Source organism: Copadichromis virginalis, linkage group LG9, assembly GCF_057382275.1.
Source record: "Copadichromis virginalis isolate Kocher_CV1m ecotype Utaka linkage group LG9, C_Virginalis_male_GT1.1, whole genome shotgun sequence".
Classification (NCBI taxonomy): Eukaryota; Metazoa; Chordata; class Actinopteri; order Cichliformes; family Cichlidae; genus Copadichromis; species Copadichromis virginalis.
In genome coordinates this window covers 31,988,349-32,015,531 of record NC_140626.1, presented here as the reverse complement: position 1 = coordinate 32,015,531, position 27,183 = coordinate 31,988,349, and the positions used below count along the sequence as shown (strand labels likewise).

The 27,183-nt window shown below is 42.3% G+C and overlaps 2 protein-coding genes across 5 annotated transcripts; both read right to left on the bottom strand.

Moving 5' to 3' along the window:
- Window positions 1–56: 56 nt before the first annotated feature.
- On the bottom strand, window positions 57–26,176 carry LOC146702255 (uncharacterized). Of its 3 annotated transcripts, none has more exons than XM_085468980.1 (3): window positions 26,021–26,176; window positions 4,562–4,747; window positions 57–3,429 (listed from the first exon to the last, which is right to left on the bottom strand). In XM_085468980.1, exon 3 carries the CDS (start codon window positions 3,392–3,394, stop codon window positions 2,054–2,056), a length of 1,341 nt encoding a protein of 446 aa, XP_085325106.1. In that variant the 5' UTR covers window positions 3,395–3,429; window positions 4,562–4,747; window positions 26,021–26,176; the 3' UTR covers window positions 57–2,053. The 3 variants fall into 3 exon arrangements, with proteins under 3 accessions (XP_085325106.1, XP_085325104.1, XP_085325105.1); XM_085468978.1 differs by lacking the exon at window positions 26,021–26,176 and adding an exon at window positions 5,035–5,220; XM_085468979.1 differs by lacking the exon at window positions 26,021–26,176 and adding an exon at window positions 4,973–5,034.
- Window positions 20,306–25,813, bottom strand: LOC146702256 (uncharacterized). Of its 2 annotated transcripts, XM_085468982.1 has the most exons (3): window positions 24,834–25,184; window positions 24,657–24,716; window positions 20,306–24,583 (listed from the first exon to the last, which is right to left on the bottom strand). In XM_085468982.1, exon 3 carries the CDS (start codon window positions 24,546–24,548, stop codon window positions 23,208–23,210), a length of 1,341 nt encoding a protein of 446 aa, XP_085325108.1. In that variant the 5' UTR covers window positions 24,549–24,583; window positions 24,657–24,716; window positions 24,834–25,184; the 3' UTR covers window positions 20,306–23,207. The 2 variants fall into 2 exon arrangements, with proteins under 2 accessions (XP_085325108.1, XP_085325107.1); XM_085468981.1 differs by lacking the exons at window positions 24,657–24,716; window positions 24,834–25,184 and adding an exon at window positions 25,716–25,813.
- Window positions 26,177–27,183: the final 1,007 nt, after the last annotated feature.

Below are 27,183 nucleotides of genomic sequence, written 5' to 3'. Positions count from 1 at the left end.
TGTTCAAATGAACCCTGTCAGGGTAATGTCTAGGGCTGCCACGATTAGTTGACTAGTCACGATTACGTCGACTATCAAAATCGCCAACGACTAATTTAATAGTCAAGGCGTCGTTTGAAGCTTTGTAAGATCCCAAAAGACGCAGGAATAAGTAGTAGGATTTAAGAGTGTAATAACGGACTGAAACAGAAGATGGCAGCACTGCATGAAGAAGGATGACAGCTGCCATTAAACACCGAAGAAGAAGAAGCTGTGTCCCAGAATTCATTGCACAGCTCAGTTTCCAACAATGGCGGCAGCTAGTCAGTTTTATTCTTATCATTCTTTCTGGGTCACAAAGTAAACGCTTAACATATTTTCAGGCGAGAATGTAGCTGTGTAAACTTCAAATATCTGCTCAGTTTATCAAGACACCACATTTTTTCAAAAGTGCTCCGACGTTTTCGGAGACTTCGATAGCTAGCCGGGGTTACAGGCTCCCTGGAGCCGGTGAGAACACCGGACTCCCGGCAAATGGTTTCCAAACCCACCGCCATCTTTCGCTACTCAGGTTAAACATGATATATAAGTCACTTAGATAACTTAAAAATGTTACTGTTCTGCTTTTTTTTCAGTATTTTATTTGTTCCTGAGTAAATCGGTTTGGCTGAGATTAAAGTTATAGTTTTTACACAGCTGAAAAAACGTCAAGCAGACAGCTGATTATCAGAAATGTGAGATGCTCGAGAATATACTCCGGTGTCCTGTTATATTTTAGATAGCAAGGAGTAGGGATTTGGTATCGTTTAGGTTTTATCCGATACCGGTGCCAAACTGGTACTTTTGAAACGGTGCCGGTGCCTAAACGGTGTTCAAACCGGTGCTTAAAGAATGGAGAACACAAAATTGGTCCAAAAACCTCTCATGTTCAGCTGTTTTTTTGTAAAAAGATAACAATGTTAGTCTTTTCTGCAGCTATGGGGCATATATGGCAACACTCTTGGCTGGAAGCAGTGCTTAATCAATGGAAAAAACAAACTTTCTCCAAAAACCTCATGTTTAACTGTTTTCCAATCTTTCTTTGGTCATTTTAGCCTTTTTGGCCAGGGTGAAGGGAGTATCTGCCATCAAACAAGAAGACAGCCGCAAATAGATATGATGCTGTTTGCTAGTTCACCTTACATGCATTAATGTAATAACGTGGTTAGCCTACTCAACGTAAATTACACACGAACAACATTAAGCTACTCACGCAGAGAAGAACGGCTGCTGCTGCATCATCATTTCTGCTACACTGGCAGGGCTAGGGGCCAGGACTCCCCTCTTCGGGTTTTTGGGGGATGTTGCTAACTCCGGGTCCGATAACAGGCACCACACCCGCAGTAGATGTGCTCGGTGTGAGGTCTCGCAGCAAGCTCTCAAATACGGCGCATTTTTCGGCTTTAAAAAACACCGTTATGCGTCGCCAGGTGTTTCATCGGATTCGAGGTGTTACCTCATTTGACAGTATCAAAGTATCACCTTAAAGCACTTGTTGCAGGCTGCTGAGTTTGCATATTTTGCTGTGAAGTACAGCCAGACTTTTCACCGCTTTGCCTTGGGCATTTTTAATCTGTAGCTCTGCTCCAAAAGAACGTACGTACCTGGACCCGCCTACTATCCTCGGAAACGTAAAATGATTGGCTAGAATCTAAAGTGTATGACATCTCAGGAAAATAAAAGCACCGAAATAAAGCACCGAAATGTGCGCTTCTTTTCGGTCTGGTTACTACCGTTTATGTCAGAACTGGTGCCGTCATGGCACCGGATACAGGTACCCATCCCTAGCAAGGAGTTTATTAAACTTCACCGAAACAATCTGCACATTTCATTAAAATTTAATAAACTATCACCTTGTCTCTATTCTTAGTTAGCACAGACCTTAAACACTTAAAGCTGTAAGCTCATGATAGTTATATAAGAGCAGATGCATGCTGTACATTTTACGTCCAATGGATGCATGATCTGATTAGTCGACTAATTGCAAAAATAATCGGTGACTAGTCGACTATCAAAATAATCATTTGTGGCAGCCCTAGTAATGTCCCATTGGTCTTCCACTTTTCTCAGAGGAGGACACTTTGTGGGTTTTCTGATGCCTCAATAGATTTGTTTTATGGATGAAAGACTTTCCACAGTGACCACATACAAATGATTTAACTCCAGAGTGGGTGAGCTGATGTGATTTTAAGCCAGTCATGTAAGTAAAAGCCTTTCCACACTGACCACATACAAATTGTTTAGCACCAGAGTGGATCAGCTGATGTGATTTTAAGCCAGTCATGTGAGTAAAAGCCTTTCCACATTGACCACATTTAAATGATGTAACTCCAGAGTGGGTGAGCTGATGTGATTTTAAGCCAGTCATGTGAGTAAAAGCCTTTCCACATTGACCACATTTAAATGATGTAACTCCAGAGTGGATGAGCTGATGTGCTTTTAACCTTTCGATCTCAATATAAGCCTTTCCACAGTCACCACATACAAATTGTTTAGTACCAGAGTGGATAAGCTGATGTGATTTCAAGGCAGCAATGTGAGTAAAAGACTTTCCACACTGCTCACAGCTGAAGGGTTTATCTCCACTGTGGATGAGCTGATGTCTTTTTAAGTTACCAACGTAAGCAAAAGCCTTTCCACACTGATCACAGGTGAGAGGTTTATCTCCACTGTGGATGAGCTGATGTACTTTTAAATTGCCTATCTGAGTAAAAGACTTTCCACACAGATCACAACTGAATGGTTTATCTCCACTGTGGATAAGCTGATGTGTTTTTAAATTGCCCATCTGAGTAAAAGACTTTCCACACAGATCACACCTGAATGGTTTATCTCCACTGTGGATGAGCTGATGTGTTTTTAATCTACCAATCTCAGTAAAAGCCTTTCCACACTGATCACAGGTGAAAGGTTTAACTTCACTGTGGACGCCCTGATGTCTCTCTAAGTGATCTCTATCCTGAAAAGACTTTCCACACTGATCACATCTGAATGGTTTCACACCGGTGTGGATCAGCTGATGTGTTTTTAAGCCACCAATCCGAGTAAAGGTCTTTCCACACTGATCACAGCTGAATGGTTTCACACCGGTGTGGATCAGCTGATGTCTTTTTAAGTTGCTACTGTGAGTAAAAGACATCCCACACAGATCACAGTTGAAAGCTTTAAATTTCGTGTGGACGAGCTGATGTGATTTTAAGTTGCATCTCTGAGTAAAGGTCTTTCCACACTGGTCACAGCTCAAGCTTCTCTCCTCCCCGTTGGCGCGCTTGCGTCTTCTGGGCTGCTTCATAGCAGGAAAAGTCTTTTCCACAGGGATCGCCGCTGGCTCATCTTTACTTGCTGGTGCTGGATGTTTTTGGTTGATGTCATCCATGTGCTGAGGTTTGGGCCTGCTTTCACTTCTTTCTCCTGTAATGACAAAGAACCCAAACAGTGACATCAGGTCTATACCTTCAGCTCATCCACAAGTGCCCCCTCTTACCTCACAAAGATAAACAGTTTCACCATCTGCCAAACGTCTCAGGTGCCTGGGGACGCTATGCTGTGGTAAACATTTGAAGTGAGCTCATTTTGGGGATAAAAGTAGTAAAAGTTCAACTTGTGAATAAAAAGTTTTTTAGTTTTTACTTTGTTCAAATTTGAAGAACATCACACTTACAATGTGCAGTTCAGGTTGTATGTGTGAGAGCTGTACAACCAAATCCACACTGGCTCAGATTTGCCTCTGATTAACCACGAGGGTGTCACAGTTATCAAAGTCTGCAGACACTGTCAGCTGCAATCAACACCTTTTATTATAATGCACAGGTGAGTTATAATGCATCTCCACTAGAAGATGGTCCCCTGTTATCTACTTTTTCACAGGCAAGCGTGGGTGAGAGTCTACAGCTTTCCACCCCCCAAGGACACGTAGTCTAATGCCTTTATTTTTCATGGCCATGTCCACTTAATACTACACTATATGGTTATATGGCATTTTAGTTCATATACAGCATAGAATTGAGGCACTTCAAATATTTTCATCTCAACACCTCCTCCCTGGAGATAAGGAGGAGTCTCACTATCTGCCTAATGTCTCATGGTGCCTGGGAGTGTCAGTCCAACTCACTCACAATACCCATCTGTGTGTGGAATAACCTGTGAAATACTTATTTGATGTTTTCCTATATGTAGAACAAAGTCGCACAAAATGTACTATAGATATTACTAAAGTGATATTGTCAAAACATATGATCAACACATAAAATAAAGAAATGTCCATCACAAGAGTTAGCAGCTTACACAAGAACAGAAAGAATATGAAAGAGAAGTGGAAAAGGAAAACAGAGGATTATTAACGAGGTCATGATCACTCCACAGACATCACCTTCATATGAAGGGAAACAGAGAGTGTAACTCAAATGATAAAACATTAATGTACTGAGGCAGACAAACAGAGAGGCTAAACAGAAGGCAGAAATCAAACCAAAGTGAGCTAAGAGAGAGAGACCCTGTAGAAAATGATGAAGTTAAGCAACCAGTGTAGTTATAACTGACTTACTCTGGATCTCCTCTCAGACTCAGGAGGGGGCGAGCGGGCCGGCTTTGTAGTTGGAGTCGGACCAGCAGAGACAATGAGCTCACTGACCTCCACTCCCCAAGTCAGTCACCACGAGGACAAGTTCTTTGTTTAGAGATGATTTAATCCAAGCTCACCAACAACATCACTCAGCTGTCCTCGTCAGAACTAATGAAATAAAAGCAGTAACATTTAGAAACGTCAGTTTACTAAACATAAAAATATTGCTCTTTTAGCCTCGCTCACATGTTCTGTAAAGATTAAATTACTTAAATCATCACGTGGTTTACAAAAACACATTGTTAATCTCAGCAAATAAGTGCGCATCCAGAAATAACTGTTTTATCTCGTTTGACATGGAAACTTAAAATTACAAAGACACACTGAACGCACCTTCCTACCAGCTGTAACCTAACAGGAGAACGTACGTTCGTCTTCGCAGCTGCAATACATACCTCACAAAAAGCCGTTCATCAATTAGATTTAACACGACGCTTCTCCACAATACTTTGATGCGGGTTCTTCAAAAAGTGCCCATTTTTAAAACGGCGGAAAGACACAGCAAAGAGCACAGTACGCACACCCCTCCTTCCTCTTCGTCTGCTGCCCTGCTTCTTCTTCTTCTTCTTCTTCTTCAGTTTTATTGGCGGTTTGCAAACAATAAAATGGTGCGTTACCGCCACCAACTGTTATGGAGTGTCGACCCTCAAGCCCTACCCAAATGTTTACTCTTTTAAGCTACTGATGTGAGCAAAAGACTGTCCACACTGATCACAGCTGAATGGTTTCACACTGGTGTGGATCAGCTGATGTGATTTCAAGCTACCAATCTGTGGCTGCGCTGATGTCTTTTTAACCTATCAATCCGAGTAAAAGACTTTCCACACTGATCACAGTTGAAAGCTTTAAATCCAGTGTGGGCGAGCTGATGTCTCTTTAAATGACCTTTCAGAGTAAAGGTCTTCCCACACTGATCACAGCTCAAGCTTCTCTCCTCCCTGTTGGCGCGCTTGCGTCTTCTGGGCTGCTTCATAGCAGTAAAAGTCTTTTCCACAGGGATCGCCGCTGGCTCATCTTTACTTGCTGGTGCTGGATGTTTTTGGTTGATGTCATCCATGTGCTCAGGTTTGGGCCTGCTTTCACTTCTTTCTCCTGTAATGACAAAGAACCCAAACAGTGACATCAGGTCTATATCTTCAGCTCATCCACAAGTGCCCCCTCTTACCTCACAAAGCTGGTCCATGAAAATATTGTCAGGCAGGAAAATATTGTCCGTGGTGCAAAAAAGGTTGGGGACCGCTGGTCTACAGCTTTCTACCCCCCAAGGACACGTAGTCTAATGTCTTTATTTTTCAGGGCCATGTCCACTTAATACTACACTATTCGGTTATATGGCATTTTAGTTCATATACAGCATAGAATTGAGGCACTTCAAATATTTTCATCTCAACACCTCCTCCCTGGAGATAAGGAGGAGTCTCACTATCTGCCTAATGTCTCATGGTGCCTGGGAGTGTCAGTCCAACTCACTCACAATACCCATCTGTGTGTGGAATAACCTGTGAAATACATATTTGATGTTTTCCTATGTGTAAAACAAAACCACACAAAATGTACTATAGATATTACTAAAGTCATTTTGTCAAAACACATGATCAACACATAAAATAAAGAAATGTCCATCACAAGAGTTAGCAGCTTACACAAGAAAAGACGTCAGAAAGAATATGAAAGAAGAGAAGTGGAAAAAGAAAACGGAGCATTTTTAATGAGGTCATGCTGAGCCTCTTGTCGCGATTGTTTTATGTTGGGCTGAGAACAAACAACCAATACTCAGATCAGGTCCAGTACACAACAATTATGTATTAAGCACATATGTGGGAGACGTGCACGATACCACCCTCAGTGTAATCCGGGAGATCTTAAAGAGGAAGCACAAGCACTTCTTTATTTAAAGGGTTGTACACGCCCCCTTGAACTTTCCCACATTTTGTCACATTACAGCCACAAACATGAATCCATTTTATTTTTATTCCACGTGAAAGACGAACATAAGGTGGTGTACACGTAAGAAGTGTAATGAAAATCAAACATGATTTCACACATTTTTTTACAAATAAATAACTGAAAAGTGGGGAGTGCGTAATTATTCAGCCCCCTGAGTCAATACGTTGTAATGATAATAATGGATTGCATTTATATAGCGCTTTTCAAGGCACCCGAAGCGCTTTACAATTCCACTATTCATTCACTTTCACATTCACACACTGGTGGAGGCAAGCAGGTTGCAGCCACAGCTGCCCTGGGGCAGACTGACAGAAGCGAGGCTGCTATACCGCGCCATCGGCCCCTCTGGCCGGTAGGGTAAAGTGTCTTGCCCAAGGACACGACGACCAGGACAGAGAGATCGAACCGGTGACCTTCTGGTTACAGATGCGCTTCCCAACCGCTGAGCCATGGTCACCCCACCTTTGTAGAACCACCTTTTTCTGCAATTACAGCTGCCAGTCTTTTAGGGTATGTCTCTACCAGCTTTGCACATCTAGAGACTGAAATTTTTCCCCATTCTTCTTTGCAAAACAGCTCCAGCTCAGTCAGATTACATAGACAGGGTTTGTGAACAGCAGTTTTCAGATCTTGCCACAGATTCTCGATTCGATTTAGACACCAGACAGGTCAGAGATAAAATTATTGAAAATTTAAAGCAGGCTTAGGCTACAAAAAGATTTCCCAGGCCTTGAACATCCCACGGAGCACTGTTGAAGCGAACAGTGGGGCTGAATAAATACGGACGTCCCACTTTTCAGTTATTTATTTACAAGCAAAACACTGAGTATAAGCCATCTAATTTATCTTGTAATTTAGCAAGGTTCAATTTATCCTCTTCAATTAGTGTCAATTTGAGAGATTGATTTTTCTTCCTCTAATCTTTTCGATTTCACATTAAGGCTGCCAACCTTCCTTAAATATTTGTCAATTTCAAATTTTAATAATTCCCAGTTATTTGCAAACTTTAATTTTTCTCGAGCTATAGATCAATAGTTTGAGATCAGTTCTTTAAGATCCTTTCCCGTGGCATCAGAGAGGCTAAGAGACAGTACTCCAGGAAAATATCCCATCACTTCAAAGACAGCAGAGACTCACGGAGCCTGTGGCGGGGCATTCAGACCATCACAGATTACAAGCCCCCACCACAGACTTGTGACAGTACTATCCCCCTGCTGAACGAGCTGAACACTTTCTTTGCTCACTTTGAAGTCCGAAACAGCACCACTGCACAGAAGACCCCACCCCCTCCTGGTGACCAGGTGATGACTCTGTCCCCGGACAGCGTGAGGAGATCCCTCAGCAGGATCAATGCACGTAAAGCTCCGGGTCCTGACAACATTCCTGGTCGTGCACTGAGAGACTGTGCAGTGGAACTCACTGATGTCTTCACAGACATCTTCAACATATCACTCATCCAGGCTGTCGTCCCCACATGTTTTAAAGCCACCACAATCATTCCGGTTCCAAAAAAGTCATCTCCCTCCTGCTTTAATGACTACCGTCCTGTTGCACTTACTCCCATCCTGATGAAGTGCTTCGAACGACTAGTCATGCAGCACATCAAGACTGTCCTGCCCCCCTCCCTGGACCCCTTCCAGTTTGCGTATCGGCCCAATCGCTCAACCGATGATGCCATCTCCACTGCACTCCACTCAGCACTCACACACCTGGACAAAAAAGATTCATATGTTCGAATGCTGTTCATAGACTTCAGTTCAGCATTCAACACTATAATCCCCCAACAGCTCACTCAAAAACTGGTCCAGCTGGGGCTCAACACCTCACTGTGCAACTGGCTGTTGGATTTCCTCACCGGAAGACCTCAAGCAGTACGGGTCGGCAGTAATACATCCAGCACCATCATTTTAAACACGGGGCCCCGCAGGGATGTGTGCTGAGCCCCCTCCTCTTCACTCTGCTGACCCATGACTGCACTCCATCACACAGCTCCAACCTCTTCATCAAGTTTGCGGACGACACAACGGTGGTGGGTCTCATTAGCAACAGGGATGAGACCGACTACAGAAGTGAGGTGAGACGCCTGGCCACGTGGTGTGCTGACAACAATCTCTCTCTGAATGTGGAGAAGACGAAGGAGATTGTTGTGGACTTCAGGAGAATGCACACCCAACATGCTCCTCTGACCATTGACGGAGCGTCTGTGGAGAGAGTGAGCAGCACCAAGTTCTTGGGTGTGCACATCACAGAGGATCTCTCCTGGACGTACAACACCACAGCACTGGCCAAGAAATCACAGCAGCGTCTCTTCTTTCTCCGCAAACTAAGAAGAGCAGGAGCACCAGCCCCCATCATGTACACTTTCTACAGAGGCACCATCGAGAGCATCCTGTCGAGCTGCATCACTGTGTGGTTTGGAGCCTGCAATGCGTCCTGCCATAGAACCCTCCAACGCATAGTGAGAGCTGCAGAGAGGATCATTGGTGTCTCTCTCCCCTCCCTCCAGGACATTTACAGCACCCGTCTCACTAAAAAAGCCCTTTGCATAGCGGCTGATCCCACGCACCCAATGCAAAGCTTCTTCAAGCTGCTGCCGTCAGGGAGGAGACTGCGGAGTCTCCAGGCCAGGACCAGCAGACTGAAGGACAGCTTCATCCATCAGGCTGTCAGGAAGCTAAACTCCCTCCCGATTCTGCCCCCCTCTCCCCTCTTCTCCACCACGGTCTCACTGAACTCTGTCACACACACACACACACTCACTCTCTGACGCACTCACTGGCCTGCTCCAGTCACTTTGTGGAGCATTGGACTGCTTAAGCATTGGACCTCATAAGCCTTTGTTGTTACACTATCTCTTACCGTACACTACTAAATCCCCATTTGCACTATTTGCCTATTTTGCACCACTATGCCTTCTTACTTGAATATTGTATATTGTATATTGCATAGCTTTTTTTTGTTATACGTAAAATTGTATTGTATTTATTTAAATTTTTACTTTTTAATTATTTTATTTGCATTTTTCTAATCACTAGGGTTTGAGAGTAACGCAATTTCTATTCTGTGTATGTCCTGTACATGTGGCAGAATTGACAAATAAAGTTGACTTGACTTGACTTTTTCACATCATCTTTCTCTAAAAAAGAGCTGTTGAGTTTCCAATGTGTAGATTTAACAACAGAAGATTTAGGGGAAGTTAAATTTATTTTAATACGGCTTTATGATCTGTTGCTGGCGAAGGCCACCTACATCTATGCTATCGCTATCAAAACTTTCCAAAACTAACCAAAAGGTTGCACTAAGTAAACGTTTTGGAATGAGGATATTTGAATCTCCAAATGTCTATGAGTTTAAGGCGTACTATAACAGCTTTCAATGTAGTAGTAATTCTTTTTTTTTAACACTTGTAGTTTTCCAATTATCATACATAGCATTCCTATTATTTTACAGAAAACCACAAAACAACAATCCCACAGATCATAAAGACAGATAATACCAAGACGGGAAAAGGGAAACAAAAAACAAAACAAACAAACAAACAAAAAAACAAACAAAAAGCACAGCAACAACAGCAAAAAAAAGAAAAAGAAAGGGGGGGGGGGGTGCACCTCTCTATTGTTTTTACAGGACTGTTCTAGGGCAAACAAAAACACTGAAGATTCCAGTTCCAGACCGGATAAATTGTTGACGTATGTTAACAGAGGGTTCCACGTTGTGTGGAATTTGCCGATGGATCCGTTCAGAGTACATCTGATTTTTTCCAGTTTGACATTTTGCATAACATCCGTTATCCAGCGGTGGTGTGATGGAGCAGTAGTAGACTTCCATTTAAATAAAATCAGGCGTCTCGCTAATAATGACAAAAAGGCAATAACCCTCTGTAAATGGGCAGGGGGAACAGAAGTCACAATACCAGAGAAACAACCAAAAATTGTCACCAAGGGGGAGGCGAGATGTTATAGGCATAGGCTTTAGAGATGACTTCAAAAAATGATGGCCAGAAAGGAGCAATTTTCGGACAGGACCAAAACATATGAAGGGAAGTAGCTGGAGTCTGTTTGCATCTATCACACGATGGGTCTATGTCTATGTTCGGAAATATTTTTGCTAGTTTAACTTTTGAAAAATGTAACCTGTGTAACACTTTGAATTGTATTAGGGAGTGTCTTGAACATATAGAAGACGAATGGACCCTGGTAAGAGCCATATCTCACTCTTCGTCAGACAGCTGGGCACTGTCGTGGAAAATTTAACAATAACCTGCAACACACCCAGCGAGCTTGATTTGAAGTGGGTTTAATAAACACATTGCGATGTGGAGAGAGCATCCCAGTGAAACACCGGGACCATCTCCGGATTGTGGCCACCGCCCTTACATCTTATATACAGACACACAGACAAAGAACATTCCACAACCTCACATGTTGGCCCCTCTCACGGGGGGGCTATACCTCCTCCCTCACAGAGAGAATTATGACCTTGTTTTCTGCTTAGCCTTCACCTAAGGATTTACATCCCTGATAAGCAGAAGGAGCCTCACTATCTGTTTAATGTCTCCCATTACATTGGCCTCACTGTGTTAACTTTCCACATGCATGTAAACTAGTGACAGGAGTGCTCTTACTATGGTAAAGTGAGAAAGTGATATTACATAACTAATGTGATATGATTAAATGTGTGATTAATACATGAGAAAAGAAATCTGCCACCACAACACCCAAATCATTCTCCCACTGTTCTCGAATGTATGAAATAGACAGGTTATATGTCTTAGTTACATCAAGCGGCTCTCTCATAAGAACCCGTTGTTAAGATAAGGAAGTTTTTAGGTGTGTGATATATTTCCCACTTTATCATTAAATCTCCCAATTTATTAACTGTTTCTGTAAAAGACCCTCTTCCCCAGTGTTATTAGGGATTGAGGCACACATGCCTCACCAAACATCACACACTCCTTTGTGCCATTTGCTTTGCCCTGTCCAGATGTTTGCCATCAGGGACAGTGAATGTCCGAACCTGTAGGCAAATGAATAGCACAAACATATAGTAACACTGTTAGGTGTGGCTGTGTGCAGACAGGAATAGGACCCAAGGTGCAGACTCCGGAGACAGAACTTAAACCAAAACAGCTTTAATGCTGAACTCAAACATAACATAACATAACATAACTGGGGAAAAAGGTCAAAAATAAACTAACACCGGCGGATTGACAAAACACACAGCAAAATAAACAGTAGCTCGCAACACGGACACAGAGAAACACTGGGCTTAAATACACAGAGGGAGCAATCAGGGAATGGGTAACAGGAGGGAAACACAGCTGGGGCAAATCAGGCCTAACGAGACAAGGGGAAGCGAAACCAGATACATTAACATCAGACATGGACTTTCAAAGTAAAACAGGAAACACATAACACAGACTGAACAAAGACACAGACTCATATGCAGGCACTACAAAGGGAACAGAGACGTGGGAACAGGGCAGACACAAACACTGACTGAACACGGGGATATAGGAACTTAAGATACACATAGACGCGAACTAGACAAGGGGATGCAGGTGATAGGGGAGACAGAGCAACTAAAGACGACAGAGACATAAGCCATAAGACGGAACTCAAAGAAACCAAAAACTAGAAATTATAAAATAATATCAAAAACTCAAAAACCCTGGGTCGACGACCCAGGCATCCTAACAAACACTGATGTTAGTGCTTCTCGAGTTTTAAAGTAAAACCCAAAAGTAGCCATGAGTTTCCACACAGCCAACACTTCTGAGCTACATTTTGCAACAGAATTATAGATCTTTCCTCTCTGTCTATGCAGCGTACTGTACTCTTTACTATTGTAGGGCCATCAGCCCGTTTAAAAGGTGTGAACCCTCTCCAAGGCATTTGCAATTATCTTTACTGTGCCCACATCAGTGATTGGGGAAACCAAAACAACCACAACTCTGGAAGAACGACTTCCTTCTTTAGGTGCTTCCAGCATGTTTGAGGCCGATCAAAATCCCTCAATGAAATGGGATAAACCAAAAATCCAATCTTTACGGTGTCAAATGTGTAAAAATTGAGTACACATGTCAAAAGAACTCACGACTGTTACTATTGTTAAAATCTCCCAATTCTTTCGATCTTTGGGCTGAAGGACAGACAATACTCGGTGTACAAATGCTCAATCAACAATCTTTTATTACATACATACAACACTTTACGAGCATAAACCATCCAGATGGGGAGACATGCATGAAGAGGGTCACAGCAAATCTCAAACTGGTGGAGGGTTACTCAAACTCTTATAGCCTCTAGTGGCCCGCACCTAGTCGTAAAAACCTAAACATTCACATTCTTTCTAACTCCTAGCGAGCCTGACTTATGGCCTTGGCTCCCTATTTTGTCTGCCTTCAACAACGGTGGGGGTGTAGTCTCCCGTGGAATGTGCTCTCTGTCTCCTCCACTATCAGAAAAAGCAAGGACCTGACTCTCTGAAAACCGTGTTTCTTATAACTCAGCAGTATAATGCATCATAAACAATATCATTCATTCACACTGAATCAGCAGTCTAACGTAATACAAATCAGTTTAATAACTGTAATAGTTTTCACCTAATTCAGGAGAATACTACAAACTAAAACTACATAATGATTTCACAATCTTTAATTAGGGGTATAACATGGCATAAGATCATATTATAATCCCACACTATGTTTACTCAGACAATGAGGGCCTAATGCACTTACGCATCAGGAACTGACATGCTAGATAATCAGTCTACCTACCCTACAAAATGCACACAAGTTGCTGTAAAACATGCATGCTATAATTACTCCAATCACTTTTACTCATGCTCAGGACTCTAACAGAGTTTGTGATGTTCGGAGAATCATGTAAATGCATATCATTTATAAAATGATTATTAACGTCACAACAACAACCTCCGTAACTTGAAAACACACTAAGCTTTCCAGGGAAACTGATTGGCTGTTTTAAGCAGGTGTGATAAGCATTCATTCGCAGATCCCTCTTGGGTGCCACAGAGTCTCACTCTGCAGTTGCTGAGTTGGAGCTCAGCACGCTCTTGTTGGAGGAGGGGGCTCTTTTCAGCCCTCACCCTCTTGTTCCAACGCAGCTTTATGGTTATTGCTGTGGTTCTGGAATCTTCTCATGATGACTAGTAGGGCCCCAAACCCCATGACCTTTGACCTTAACCACTGCCTGGGCTGTCAGCTCTGTTATGAATGGTCCCTGTTCTTGCTGGGTCTCTGAAGACTTCTGATCAGCACGCAGACTCAGTCAGGAGATTCCACCCTTGGGATGATTTCTTCCAGCAATACTCTGGCTGCTGCACCTGTATCTCTTCACTAGGAGGAAAAACTTCTAACCATTTAGAAAACACGTCAACCATCATCATAATAATAATAATAATGAATTGCATTTATATAGCACTTTTCGAGACCCTCAAAGCGCTTTACAATTCCACTATTCATTCACTCTCACATTCACACACTGGTGGAGGCAGCTACAGTCATGGGCAGACTGACAGAAGCGAGGCTTCAAACCACATTTTCCTTTCAGTTCAGTGAAGTTTACTTATAGATCATCAAAACCTTATCTGAACATGGACTTAACCCCCCTGTAGAGGTTTAATACCTGTACATGAACGGTTAATCCCACAAATCACAGTAAAAAGCCATGGACAAAAACACCATGAAAAAACTCATGGAAAACATAGAAAACATTGTTTAAACCTAGAATCCCTCCGTTTGACACGTGGTCTCTCCCATGAGTCAACTCATCAGAACTAGGAGAATAACAAAAAGGAAAAGGTTAGTTACACAAATTCTCAGACAACATCAGGGCTCCTCCTCCGGAGTAATTTTGCTTCAGCCCTGTTAAAGACTAAAATCAGCATTAATGTCATGTCAAGTGGGTCTAACTCTTGGCTCTGCCTGGAGCCTGCATCCACACCACAATTACCTAGAAACCAAAATTGGTGAGTAAATACAAACTTCACACTTACGAACAACTGTAGGTTATGAGAGTAATAAGGCATCCAACACAGACAAAAGTGTGTCATATGCAGTTTATTTCCCCAAATCATTAAAACACTACTGTTACCATAATTTGCTCAAACCATGGATCATCCCATGTGTTTAATTAAGTTACTGGTTACAGTAGTTTTATCTTAAGTAATGTCACTCACTTGTTTTCACACTTTGAGCTCAACACCTTAAAATGAATAACGATATGATAATGAGTAATCACTGCACAATCTGCTTCATTTCACTCATGTCTGCCTGCGTGACGCCAGAACCCTTAGAGAGGGAAAAAAAACATTAGCCAGTGGTGTTTCCTCGCAGGTCGGGCCTGGATCAACAGATTCCAGAGGTGTTGCTGTAAATCATGTGGTCAACCCTCCTTGTCTGTGAAAGGAGTGATACCAATTTTAACACAGTATGTGTTTCACATTGAATACACATTTTTCTCCTGTAGCATTTAACATTTTCCAACAATACAGTGTGTTACTGTAACCAACAAGCAGCCAGGAAAACACAGTTTTCTCCACACAAAACCAGTAACACAGAAAAGTAGCAGCTTAAGGGTTAAGTCTGTAAGGCCCACACACACTCATGTGAACCTACAGTCTCCCCTCCTCTGGTCTCTGTCATCCTCCTGCTCCTGCAAAAACAAGCAAACAAAAGCACATACATCCACCCTTTTTCACTGTTTGGGTGGGTTAGGCATTAGCAGTGACTAATGCTAAAATAGTTAAGGTCTTCACAATTTCAAGTCAGTCACACTTAGTCCACATCATCAGTCCAGCCACAGTCCAATCACATGCATTCATCCAGTCACATGCAATCGTACCAATCATTGCTGATAGTAGAAAACAGCGCATGAATTTAAATATCCACTGACAGCAATATTTCATCATTCCAAAAATAAAAACTATTCTTATTGCTTTTGAAATGGATTGAATCGCTACAATCCTTTTAAAACAGAGGACTTACTATCTAATATGGTCAGCGTCCTATGTAGGTGAATTTTCTCAGAAGCCCATTGTAATCTAGAGAAGCTCACCTTATATTTGCTCTCAATTAAAGTATTTTATAACACTTTTACTCCTGATCTTGCAGGCCTGCTTTTACATCATCAACACACAAAATATCACCCCCAGAGGGATGATACCTGGCAGGTTTTTTCCCCCTAAGTGCACCGTTACAAACAAAACATATTAGGCCTTGTTCAGGACATGTCTAAATATATATAAAAAATAAACCTGTGTTTCTCTTACAAAAAGAAAACAACCCTAACCTATCTGGCAAAATCAGCCTGGTACTAAAACAAACAAACAAACAAAAAAACCAAATCTACCAGAAATCACAGGAAAGGTTTTGCTTTCTGGTGACACAACATGCTGTAGGGATTAAAATCTGCCATGCAGTGTTGCAGTCACTGCTTCTGTTCATGTTCCCCACATCATATTTACGCCTTTAGACGAAGAAGAACACCCACTAGAATACCCAAACTGAGTTTCTAGGAACCTGCACCCAATAATTGCAGCAGTAAGGAAGCGAGGCTTTCCCTGTTGGTCCGCTTGAAAATCCTCCCAAATCAAAACAGCTCACCGTTGCAGATCCTTTTCAGTGCCTCTCTTGGTTCTTTTAAAAATTCCTGCATGTGTGAGTCGCTGAAGCACAGTTCGCAGTTCCCCCATGTACTTGAGGAACACGAGACTTTTTCAGATAAATAAAGGCAAATATTGCAAACTACACAAAAGGCAGCCGCTAAAGCGTTTAAGTTTCAAAATAGGACAAACAAAACAGACTAAATTGTCAATTCCACTTAGAAACAAAATATTAATTCTATAAATAAATCTTAGTTGGTTTTACAGAAGAACAGACAAAATTGACTAACTTTTGTCAATATCAAATAAACTGAGAACTAAAAGGAAATTCTCAATCTCTCCTTGTTGTATAGATTAGCTTTTCAAACAGTTTTAACAGTTACTTTAGTCTGACAAAAGCCGAATGACGAATTAGTGATTCTCTGTGCAACTTAATTTGGATTGGCTGTTCTTTTTTTTTTAAGAGTCCAAGAGAGATGAGGCCTATCGCAATAGTTTAATTTTTCTATTGAGAAAAAGTTATTTCGCAATACATTTAGTTATTGTTCTATCGCCCAGCTCTAATGCTTATCCTACAAAATCAATCTCTCCCTCTCCCTCTCTGTCTTTCACTCACTCACACAGACACACACCACCACTGTCAACTTTGCTAAATTACTAATGAAAAACATTGACCAGGCAGCTGTGATTGAGCAGCAATGTCCATCCAACTCTTTTCATGCTTGTTGTAGTCGTGATAACTTTGTGAGGCCACATTGAAAAGCCTCGGCTATGGAAGCGTAGAGCTGCCACCCAGGCAAAAGAAAAGTGAAAAGTATATTGTTTAACAATATACCTTTCACGTTTTTTAACAATATAATATCACATTATTACAATATACAGAATTATCACATTCGTACAATATAAATATTATATAGACTACATCGCAACTCCAGTCACGCTTCCATCACCGTCTTTCTTGTCTTTTCCCAGAGTAACAGCCAAACAGGAGGATCTATTGGCTAGCACTGCTTCGCCTTGCACGCGTTCTTATTTTAAACTTAATCTGGAATTCATTGCAAACTGTTTGTGCGGGATATGAATGACAAGATTTTGTTTTTCTACAAGAGTTAGTAAAAAACATCTCCAGTGTGATCAAATCTTCTTGCCAAACATCCGCAGCTTTGCAGTGTATACAGCACTATAATGAAGAGACCTGATTCTTTTGAAAACCATACATCTTTCCACAGGTCTCAACTTCATCAGACATCACCTAGACACAAAGCTGGATGATGCCAGCGCAAACAGCAGCCTAACCGACTAAGATGATAGATCCATGGGGTCAGGAAAGCCAGATGCAGGGCTGGAGCGGTACCTTTCATGTCCATTCACTGGAGGTGTGGATCTATTGTATGGCGTTCCTCACATCAAGAAGCTGTCAATCAAAGGCAATACAGCTCTTCCTGCATCTGGAGCTTGTGAAGGACTTCTCAGTCATGCAGGACTCCTGTTCACTGCTAAACAGTCACAGCTTCACAGAAAGAACCTTGAGAGCAAACTGCTGCTGAAGCTTAACCATCACCTCACTGAGTGAAGAAATGGCACATTTTTGCTAAATATGCAGAAATAGATGCACACCCATACAATTTATGGTAAACTGAGCTGGCTTGTATGTACATGAGGAAGATGTCTCGTTCTGTTTTCTCTGAGGTTGCTGTGGCATTTGGAGCAAAAATGAATATAAAGTTTACAGCATATCTTGTCACTGGAAATTGTTTGCACTGTTTATATATTTATATTATTTACTGCAGGTATTGGTGAAAAAAGTTTGTTTGAAAAATGTTGTGAAAATCTGGAAATTAGAATTGTTGTGCTTTATTTTGTTGATCTTTTTACATATATTCCTTTTGGAAATACTAAAATTTGTATATTTATTAATTTTTGTTTGTCTGATAGCATTTATAAAATAAATCGGACATTTCAAACAGTTACTCGCTACTTGAGTAGTCTTTTCACCAAGTACTTTACTCTTACTCGAGTAACTTTTTTGAAGACTACTTTTCACTTTTACTTGAGTAATAATATTTCAAAGTCATGCTACTCTTACTTGAGTACAATTTTTGGATACTCGACCCACCTCTGTAACCGGGGCATGATCAGAAATGACAATTGGATCATATTTACAGTCTGTAATAGCACTCAGTAAGTAGGGGCCAACCAGAAAAAAAATCTATCCTAGAAAATGACTTATGCACATTAGAGTAAAATGAATACTCCCTTCTAGTGGGATACTTAAATCTCCAAGGGTCTACAAGTTTATGTGGCTCTACGAACGACTGAATTGTTTGCACAGATTTAGATGGTCTTGTTAGGATGCCTGGGTCGTTGACCCAGGGTTTTTGAGTTTATTATTTATTATTTCTAGTCTTTGGTTTCTTTGAGTTCTGTCTTATGGTTTATGTCTCTGTCTTCTCTAGTTGCTCTGTCTCCCCTGTCTGCTATATCCCCGTGTCCAGTCAGTGTCTGTGTCTGCCCTGGTCCCACGTCTCTGTTCCCTCTGTTGTAGTGCTTGCATGTGAGTCTGTGTCTTTTGTTCAGTCTGTGTTATGGGTTTCCTGTTTTACTTTGAAAGTCCATGTCTGATGTTACTGTGTCTGGTTTTGCTTCCCCTTGTCTCGTTAGGCCTGATTTGCCCCAGCTGTGCTTCCCTCCTGTTACCCATTCCCTGATTGCTCCCTCTGTGTATTTGAGCCCTGTGTTTGTGTTGCGATCTACTGTTTACCTAGCTGTGTGTTCTGTCAGTCCTCTGGTGTAAGTTTATTTTGATTTTTTCCAGTTATGTTATATTTGAGTTTAACATTAAAGCTGTTTTGAGTTCACATCTGTCTTCGGAGTCTGCACCTTGGGTCCTTTTCCTGCCTGCACACAGCCGTCACATAACAGGTCTTAGTAAAGATTGGGAAGAGCGATCCCAAACAGAATCCATTACCAGGTTGTAATCCCCAGACATAACCAGATGATAACTATCCAGATTGGGAATGGAGCTTAGCATTAGCGCTCAGCCTGAGCTGGAGGTTTAAGGGTCGAGGGTCTGCGAGCCAGAGGGGTCTGCTCAGCCAGAGCTGGAGGTTTGAGCTCCGGGGGTCTGCGTGCCGGATGGGCTGCTTAGCCCAGGCTAGAGGTTTAAGGGCCGAGGGTCTGTGCGCCAGAGAGCGCCATTCAGCCCAATCTGGGGGTTTGAGCTACATGGGTCTGCACACTAGAGGTGCCCGCTCAACCTGAGGTGGAAGTTTGAGCGCAGAGGATCTGCGCACCGGATGGTCCCGCTCTGCCTGAGTCGGAGGTTTGAGCACCGGGGGTCTGCGAGCTGTCCATACCTACCACACCTGCACACCCGCTTCCTCATCCAGCACCGACTGCACCGCTGCTTCCGAGTCCAGCAGCGAAACACCAGCCATCAGCCAAGACCAATAATCATTGGCCACTTTCCAGGCCAACAGCTAAGGAGCTGTTGAGAGCCACCGGAGCCGTTATGTTATCAGTGCCACAGGACCCAGGGCAGGCCGGTTGATCTGTAACACCACTGTCACTGGACCCGGGGCAGGCTGCCTGAGCCGCAATGCTGCTGCCACTGGTCTCATCGCAGGCCGCCTAGACTGTTTTGGTGCCACTGAACCCGTGGGAGGCTGCCTAAACGGTCTTGCCGGATTTGCCACCAACCAAGTTGGCCACAAGAACTTGGCTTGTTGGACTGTGTGCCGCTGCTGCTGGAGGTGCAGCCGGGTTTTTTAATTGTTTGGACTAAGGCTCTGATATTGTTTTGAGTCCTTCGTCATGGAAAACCACCCCCCCAGCAGGCACCTTCAGGCCTGCTGGGGGGGTTCATTCATTATGCAAATGTACTCTTTATAAGATTGGAGAAACCTGCAGTCAGCTGAGACTGAAGAAGTCTCTGGGATGAGTGACGAAACGTTTGTCCCACTGAAAACGCTACGTCCAGATGAACAGAATCAACTTCTGGGATTTCCTTACCTGGATGATTGAGCATGCATCAAGATATTACCCACAATTACTTAGGTACACGGGAACAAAGGGACAGCAAGTCAGTTTTATCATAAATGACACATTTATGACTTACAATAAAAATATTTTTATTGCAACATAAAAAAAAATGTAGGTTTGTCTCTTCATGGAGCAAAACACACTCACATCCTGTAAGAAAACACAGACCACTGAAAACTTTACACATGGGTAAGAAAATATTTAGTTTTCCACATACTGCCCGTTTAAAAATGACACAAATTTATCAATTTACCTTTTTTTTACTGTAACATTAAAAATTGCAGGAGGGGTTGTGTCTTTGTGGAGCAAAACAGACTCACACAATATTGTAAGACAATAGAGCCCATTTAAAACACATTTCATGTGAGTTACAATAGAAGTGGCGCAGCACTGACACTGATAATTACCTCACGATGAATAGCCAAATAAACCAGGGGTCCCCAATCCCAGTCCACGAGGGCCGGTGTCCCTGCAGGGTTTAGAGGTGTCCTTGATCCGTCATAGATGATTTAAAAATGTTAAATTATCCCCTTCAACATGTCTTGACGTTGTCCAGAGGCCTGGTAATGAAGTAATCATGTGATTCAGGTGTGTTGACCCAGAGTGAGATCTAAAACCTGCAGGGACACCGGCCCTCGTGGACTGGGATTGGGGACTCCTGAAATAAACCGTAACAGGTCTGACAGTTTGACCCAGAAGGTGAACTCTTCTGACAATTTGTTTTTCTTGTGATCAGATGATGGGAGTAATTTTTTCTCTGTATGCTGTTTGTGGACACAGCCAGTGAAGTTTAACTTGCTAAACTTGGAACAAGTTGAATTGTGAAGCCTGATCTCAAGCTTTTTAAGTTTGACGCAGCATCCAGAAGAACTTTTGTTCAAACCCCTGTTTCTCCCACTGTGTTCAAATGAACCCTGTCAGGGTAATGTCTAGGGCTGCCACGATTAGTCGACTAGTCACGATTACGTCGACTATCAAAATCGCCAACGACTAATTTAATAGTCAAGGCGTCGTTTGAAGCTTTGTAAGATCCCAAAAGACGCAGGAATAAGTAGTAGGATTTAAGAGTGTAATAACGGACTGAAACAGAAGATGGCAGCACTGCATGAAGAAGGATGACAGCTGCCATTAAACACCGAAGAAGAAGAAGCTGTGTCCCAGAATTCATTGCACAGCTCAGTTTCCAACAATGGCGGCAGCTAGTCAGTTTTATTCTTATCATTCTTTCTGGGTCACAAAGTAAACGCTTAACATATTTTCAGGCGAGAATGTAGCTGTGTAAACTTCAAATATCTGCTCAGTTTATCAAGACACCACATTTTTTCAAAAGTGCTCCGACGTTTTCGGAGACTTCGATAGCTAGCCGGGGTTACAGGCTCCCTGGAGCCGGTGAGAACACCGGACTCCCGGCAAATGGTTTCCAAACCCACCGCCATCTTTCGCTACTCAGGTTAAACATGATATATAAGTCACTTAGATAACTTAAAAATGTTACTGTTCTGCTTTTTTTTCAGTATTTTATTTGTTCCTGAGTAAATCGGTTTGGCTGAGATTAAAGTTATAGTTTTTACACAGCTGAAAAAACGTCAAGCAGACAGCTGATTATCAGAAATGTGAGATGCTCGAGAATATACTCCGGTGTCCTGTTATATTTTAGATAGCAAGGAGTAGGGATTTGGTATCGTTTAGGTTTTATCCGATACCGGTGCCAAACTGGTACTTTTGAAACGGTGCCGGTGCCTAAACGGTGTTCAAACCGGTGCTTAAAGAATGGAGAACACAAAATTGGTCCAAAAACCTCTCATGTTCAGCTGTTTTTTTGTAAAAAGATAACAATGTTAGTCTTTTCTGCAGCTATGGGGCATATATGGCAACACTCTTGGCTGGAAGCAGTGCTTAATCAATGGAAAAAACAAACTTTCTCCAAAAACCTCATGTTTAACTGTTTTCCAATCTTTCTTTGGTCATTTTAGCCTTTTTGGCCAGGGTGAAGGGAGTATCTGCCATCAAACAAGAAGACAGCCGCAAATAGATATGATGCTGTTTGCTAGTTCACCTTACCTGCATTAATGTAATAATGTGGTTAGCCTACTCAACGTAAATTACACACGAACAACATTAAGCTACTCACGCAGAGAAGAACGGCTGCTGCTGCATCATCATTTCTGCTACACTGGCAGGGCTAGGGGCCAGGACTCCCCTCTTCGGGTTTTTGGGGGATGTTGCTAACTCCGGGTCCGATAACAGGCACCACACCCGCAGTAGATGTGCTCGGTGTGAGGTCTCGCAGCAAGCTATCAAATACGGCGCATTTTTCGGCTTTAAAAAACACCGTTATGCGTCGCCAGGTGTTTCATTGGATTCGAGGTGTTACCTCCTTTGACAGTATCAAAGTATCACCTTAAAGCACTTGTTGCAGGCTGCTGAGTTTGCATATTTTGCTGTGAAGTACAGCCAGACTTTTCACCGCTTTGCCTTGGGCATTTTTAATCTGTAGCTCTGCTCCAAAAGAACGTACGTACCTGGACCCGCCTACTATCCTCGGAAACGTAAAATGATTGGCTAGAATCTAAAGTGTATGACATCTCAGGAAAATAAAAGCACCGAAATAAAGCACCGAAATGTGCGCTTCTTTTCGGTCTGGTTACTACCGTTTATGTCAGAACTGGTGCCGTCATGGCACCGGATACAGGTACCCATCCCTAGCAAGGAGTTTATTAAACTTCACCGAAACAATCTGCACATTTCATTAAAATTTAATAAACTATCACCTTGTCTCTATTCTTAGTTAGCACAGACCTTAAACACTTAAAGCTGTAAGCTCATGATAGTTATATAAGAGCAGATGCATGCTGTACATTTTACGTCCAATGGATGCATGATCTGATTAGTCGACTAATTGCAAAAATAATCGGTGACTAGTCGACTATCAAAATAATCATTTGTGGCAGCCCTAGTAATGTCCCATTGGTCTTCCACTTTTCTCAGAGGAGGACACTTTGTGGGTTTTCTGATGCCTCAATAGATTTGTTTTATGGATGAAAGACTTTCCACAGTGACCACATACAAATGATTTAACTCCAGAGTGGGTGAGCTGATGTGATTTTAAGCTAGTCATGTGAGTAAAAGCCTTTCCACACTGACCACATACAAATTGTTTAGCACCAGAGTGGATCAGCTGATGTGATTTTAAGCCAGTCATGTGAGTAAAAGCCTTTCCACATTGACCACATTTAAATGATTTAACTCCAGAGTGGGTGAGCTGATGTGATTTTAAGCCAGTCATGTGAGTAAAAGCCTTTCCACATTGACCACATTTAAATGATTTAACTCCAGAGTGGATGAGCTGATGTGATTTTAACCTTTCGATCTCAATATAAGCCTTTCCACAGTCACCACATACAAATTGTTTAGTACCAGAGTGGATAAGCTGATGTGATTTCAAGGCAGCAATGTGAGTAAAAGACTTTCCACACTGCTCACAGCTGAAGGGTTTATCTCCACTGTGGATGAGCTGATGTCTTTTTAAGTTACCAACGTAAGCAAAAGCCTTTCCACACTGATCACAGGTGAGAGGTTTATCTCCACTGTGGATGAGCTGATGTACTTTTAAATTGCCTATCTGAGTAAAAGACTTTCCACACAGATCACAACTGAATGGTTTATCTCCACTGTGGATAAGCTGATGTGTTTTTAAATTGCCCATCTGAGTAAAAGACTTTCCACACAGATCACACCTGAATGGTTTATCTCCACTGTGGATGAGCTGATGTGTTTTTAATCTACCAATCTCAGTAAAAGCCTTTCCACACTGATCACAGGTGAAAGGTTTAACTTCACTGTGGACGCCCTGATGTCTCTCTAAGTGATCTCTATCCTGAAAAGACTTTCCACACTGATCACATCTGAATGGTTTCACACCGGTGTGGATCAGCTGATGTGTTTTTAAGCCACCAATCCGAGTAAAGGTCTTTCCACACTGATCACAGCTGAATGGTTTCACACCGGTGTGGATCAGCTGATGTCTTTTTAAGTTGCTACTGTGAGTAAAAGACATCCCACACAGATCACAGTTGAAAGCTTTAAATTTCGTGTGGACGAGCTGATGTGATTTTAAGTTGCATCTCTGAGTAAAGGTCTTTCCACACTGGTCACAGCTCAAGCTTCTCTCCTCCCCGTTGGCGCGCTTGCGTCTTCTGGGCTGCTTCATAGCAGGAAAAGTCTTTTCCACAGGGATCGCCGCTGGCTCATCTTTACTTGCTGGTGCTGGATGTTTTTGGTTGATGTCATCCATGTGCTGAGGTTTGGGCCTGCTTTCACTTCTTTCTCCTGTAATGACAAAGAACCCAAACAGTGACATCAGGTCTATACCTTCAGCTCATCCACAAGTGCCCCCTCTTACCTCACAAAGATAAACAGTTTCACCATCTGCCAAACGTCTCAGGTGCCTGGGGACGCTATGCTGTGGTAAACATTTGAAGTGAGCTCATTTTGGGGATAAAAGTAGTAAAAGTTCAACTTGTGAATAAAAAGTTTTTTAGTTTTTACTTTGTTCAAATTTGAAGAACATCACACTTACAATGTGCAGTTCAGGTTGTATGTGTGAGAGCTGTACAACCAAATCCACACTGGCTCAGATTTGCCTCTGATTAACCACGAGGGTGTCACAGTTATCAAAGTCTGCAGACACTGTCAGCTGCAATCAACACCTTTTATTATAATGCACAGGTGAGTTATAATGCATCTCCACTAGAAGATGGTCCCCTGTTATCTACTTTTTCACAGGCAAGCGTGGGTGAGAGTCTACAGCTTTCCACCCCCCAAGGACACGTAGTCTAATGCCTTTATTTTTCATGGCCATGTCCACTTAATACTACACTATATGGTTATATGGCATTTTAGTTCATATACAGCATAGAATTGAGGCACTTCAAATATTTTCATCTCAACACCTCCTCCCTGGAGATAAGGAGGAGTCTCACTATCTGCCTAATGTCTCATGGTGCCTGGGAGTGTCAGTCCAACTCACTCACAATACCCATCTGTGTGTGGAATAACCTGTGAAATACTTATTTGATGTTTTCCTATGTGTAGAACAAAGTCGCACAAAATGTACTATAGATATTACTAAAGTGATATTGTCAAAACATATGATCAACACATAAAATAAAGAAATGTCCATCACAAGAGTTAGCAGCTTACACAAGAACAGAAAGAATATGAAAGAGAAGTGGAAAAGGAAAACAGAGGATTATTAACGAGGTCATGATCACTCCACAGACATCACCTTCATATGAAGGGAAACAGAGAGTGTAACTCAAATGATAAAACATTAATGTACTGAGGCAGACAAACAGAGAGGCTAAACAGAAGGCAGAAATCAAACCAAAGTGAGCTAAGAGAGAGAGACCCTGTAGAAAATGATAAAGTTAAGCAACCAGTGTAGTTATAACTGACTTACTCTGGATCTCCTCTCAGACTCAGGAGGGGGCGAGCGGGCCGGCTTTGTAGTTGGAGTCGGACCAGCAGAGACAATTGCTCTTTTAGCCTCGCTCACATGTTCTGTAAAGATTAAATTACTTAAATCATCACGTGGTTTACAAAAACACATTGTTAATCTCAGCAAATAAGTGCGCATCCAGAAATAACTGTTTTATCTCGTTTGACATGGAAACTTAAAATTACAAAGACACACTGAACGCACCTTCCTACCAGCTGTAACCTAACAGGAGAACGTACGTTCGTCTTCGCAGCTGCAATACATACCTGACAAAAAGCCGTTCATCAATTAGATTTAACACGACGCTTCTCCACAATACTTTGATGCGGGTTCTTCAAAAAGTGCCCATTTTTAAAACGGCGGAAAGACACAGCAAAGAGCACAGTACGCACACCCCTCCTTCCTCTTCGTCTGCTGCCCTGCTTCTTCTTCTTCTTCTTCAGTTTTATTGGCGGTTTGCAAACAATAAAATGGTGCGTTACCGCCACCAACTGTTATGGAGTGTCGACCCTCAAGCCCTACCCAAATGTTTACTCTTTTAAGCTACTGATGTGAGCAAAAGACTGTCCACACTGATCACAGCTGAATGGTTTCACACTGGTGTGGATCAGCTGATGTGATTTCAAGCTACCAATCTGTGGCTGCGCTGATGTCTTTTTAACCTATCAATCCGAGTAAAAGACTTTCCACACTGATCACAGTTGAAAGCTTTAAATCCAGTGTGGGCGAGCTGATGTCTCTTTAAATGACCTTTCAGAGTAAAGGTCTTCCCACACTGATCACAGCTCAAGCTTCTCTCCTCCCCGTTGGCGCGCTTGCGTCTTCTGGGCTGCTTCATAGCAGGAAAAGTCTTTTCCACAGGGATCGCCGCTGGCTCATCTTTACTTGCTGGTGCTGGATGTTTTTGGTTGATGTCATCCATGTGCTGAGGTTTGGGCCTGCTTTCACTTCTTTCTCCTGTAATGACAAAGAACCCAAACAGTGACATCAGGTCTATATCTTCAGCTCATCCACAAGTGCCCCCTCTTACCTCACAAAGCTGGTCCATGAAAATATTGTCAGGCATAAACCGGTCCGTGGTGCAAAAAAGGTTGGGGACCGCTGGTCTACAGCTTTCTACCCCCCAAGGACACGTAGTCTAATGCCTTTATTTTTCAGGGCCATGTCCACTTAATACTACACTATTCGGTTATATGGCATTTTAGTTCATATACAGCATAGAATTGAGGCACTTCAAATATTTTCATCTCAACACCTCCTCCCTGGAGATAAGGAGGAGTCTCACTATCTGCCTAATGTCTCATGGTGCCTGGGAGTGTCAGTCCAACTCACTCACAATACCCATCTGTGTGTGGAATAACCTGTGAAATACATATTTGATGTTTTCCTATGTGTAAAACAAAACCACACAAAATGTACTATAGATATT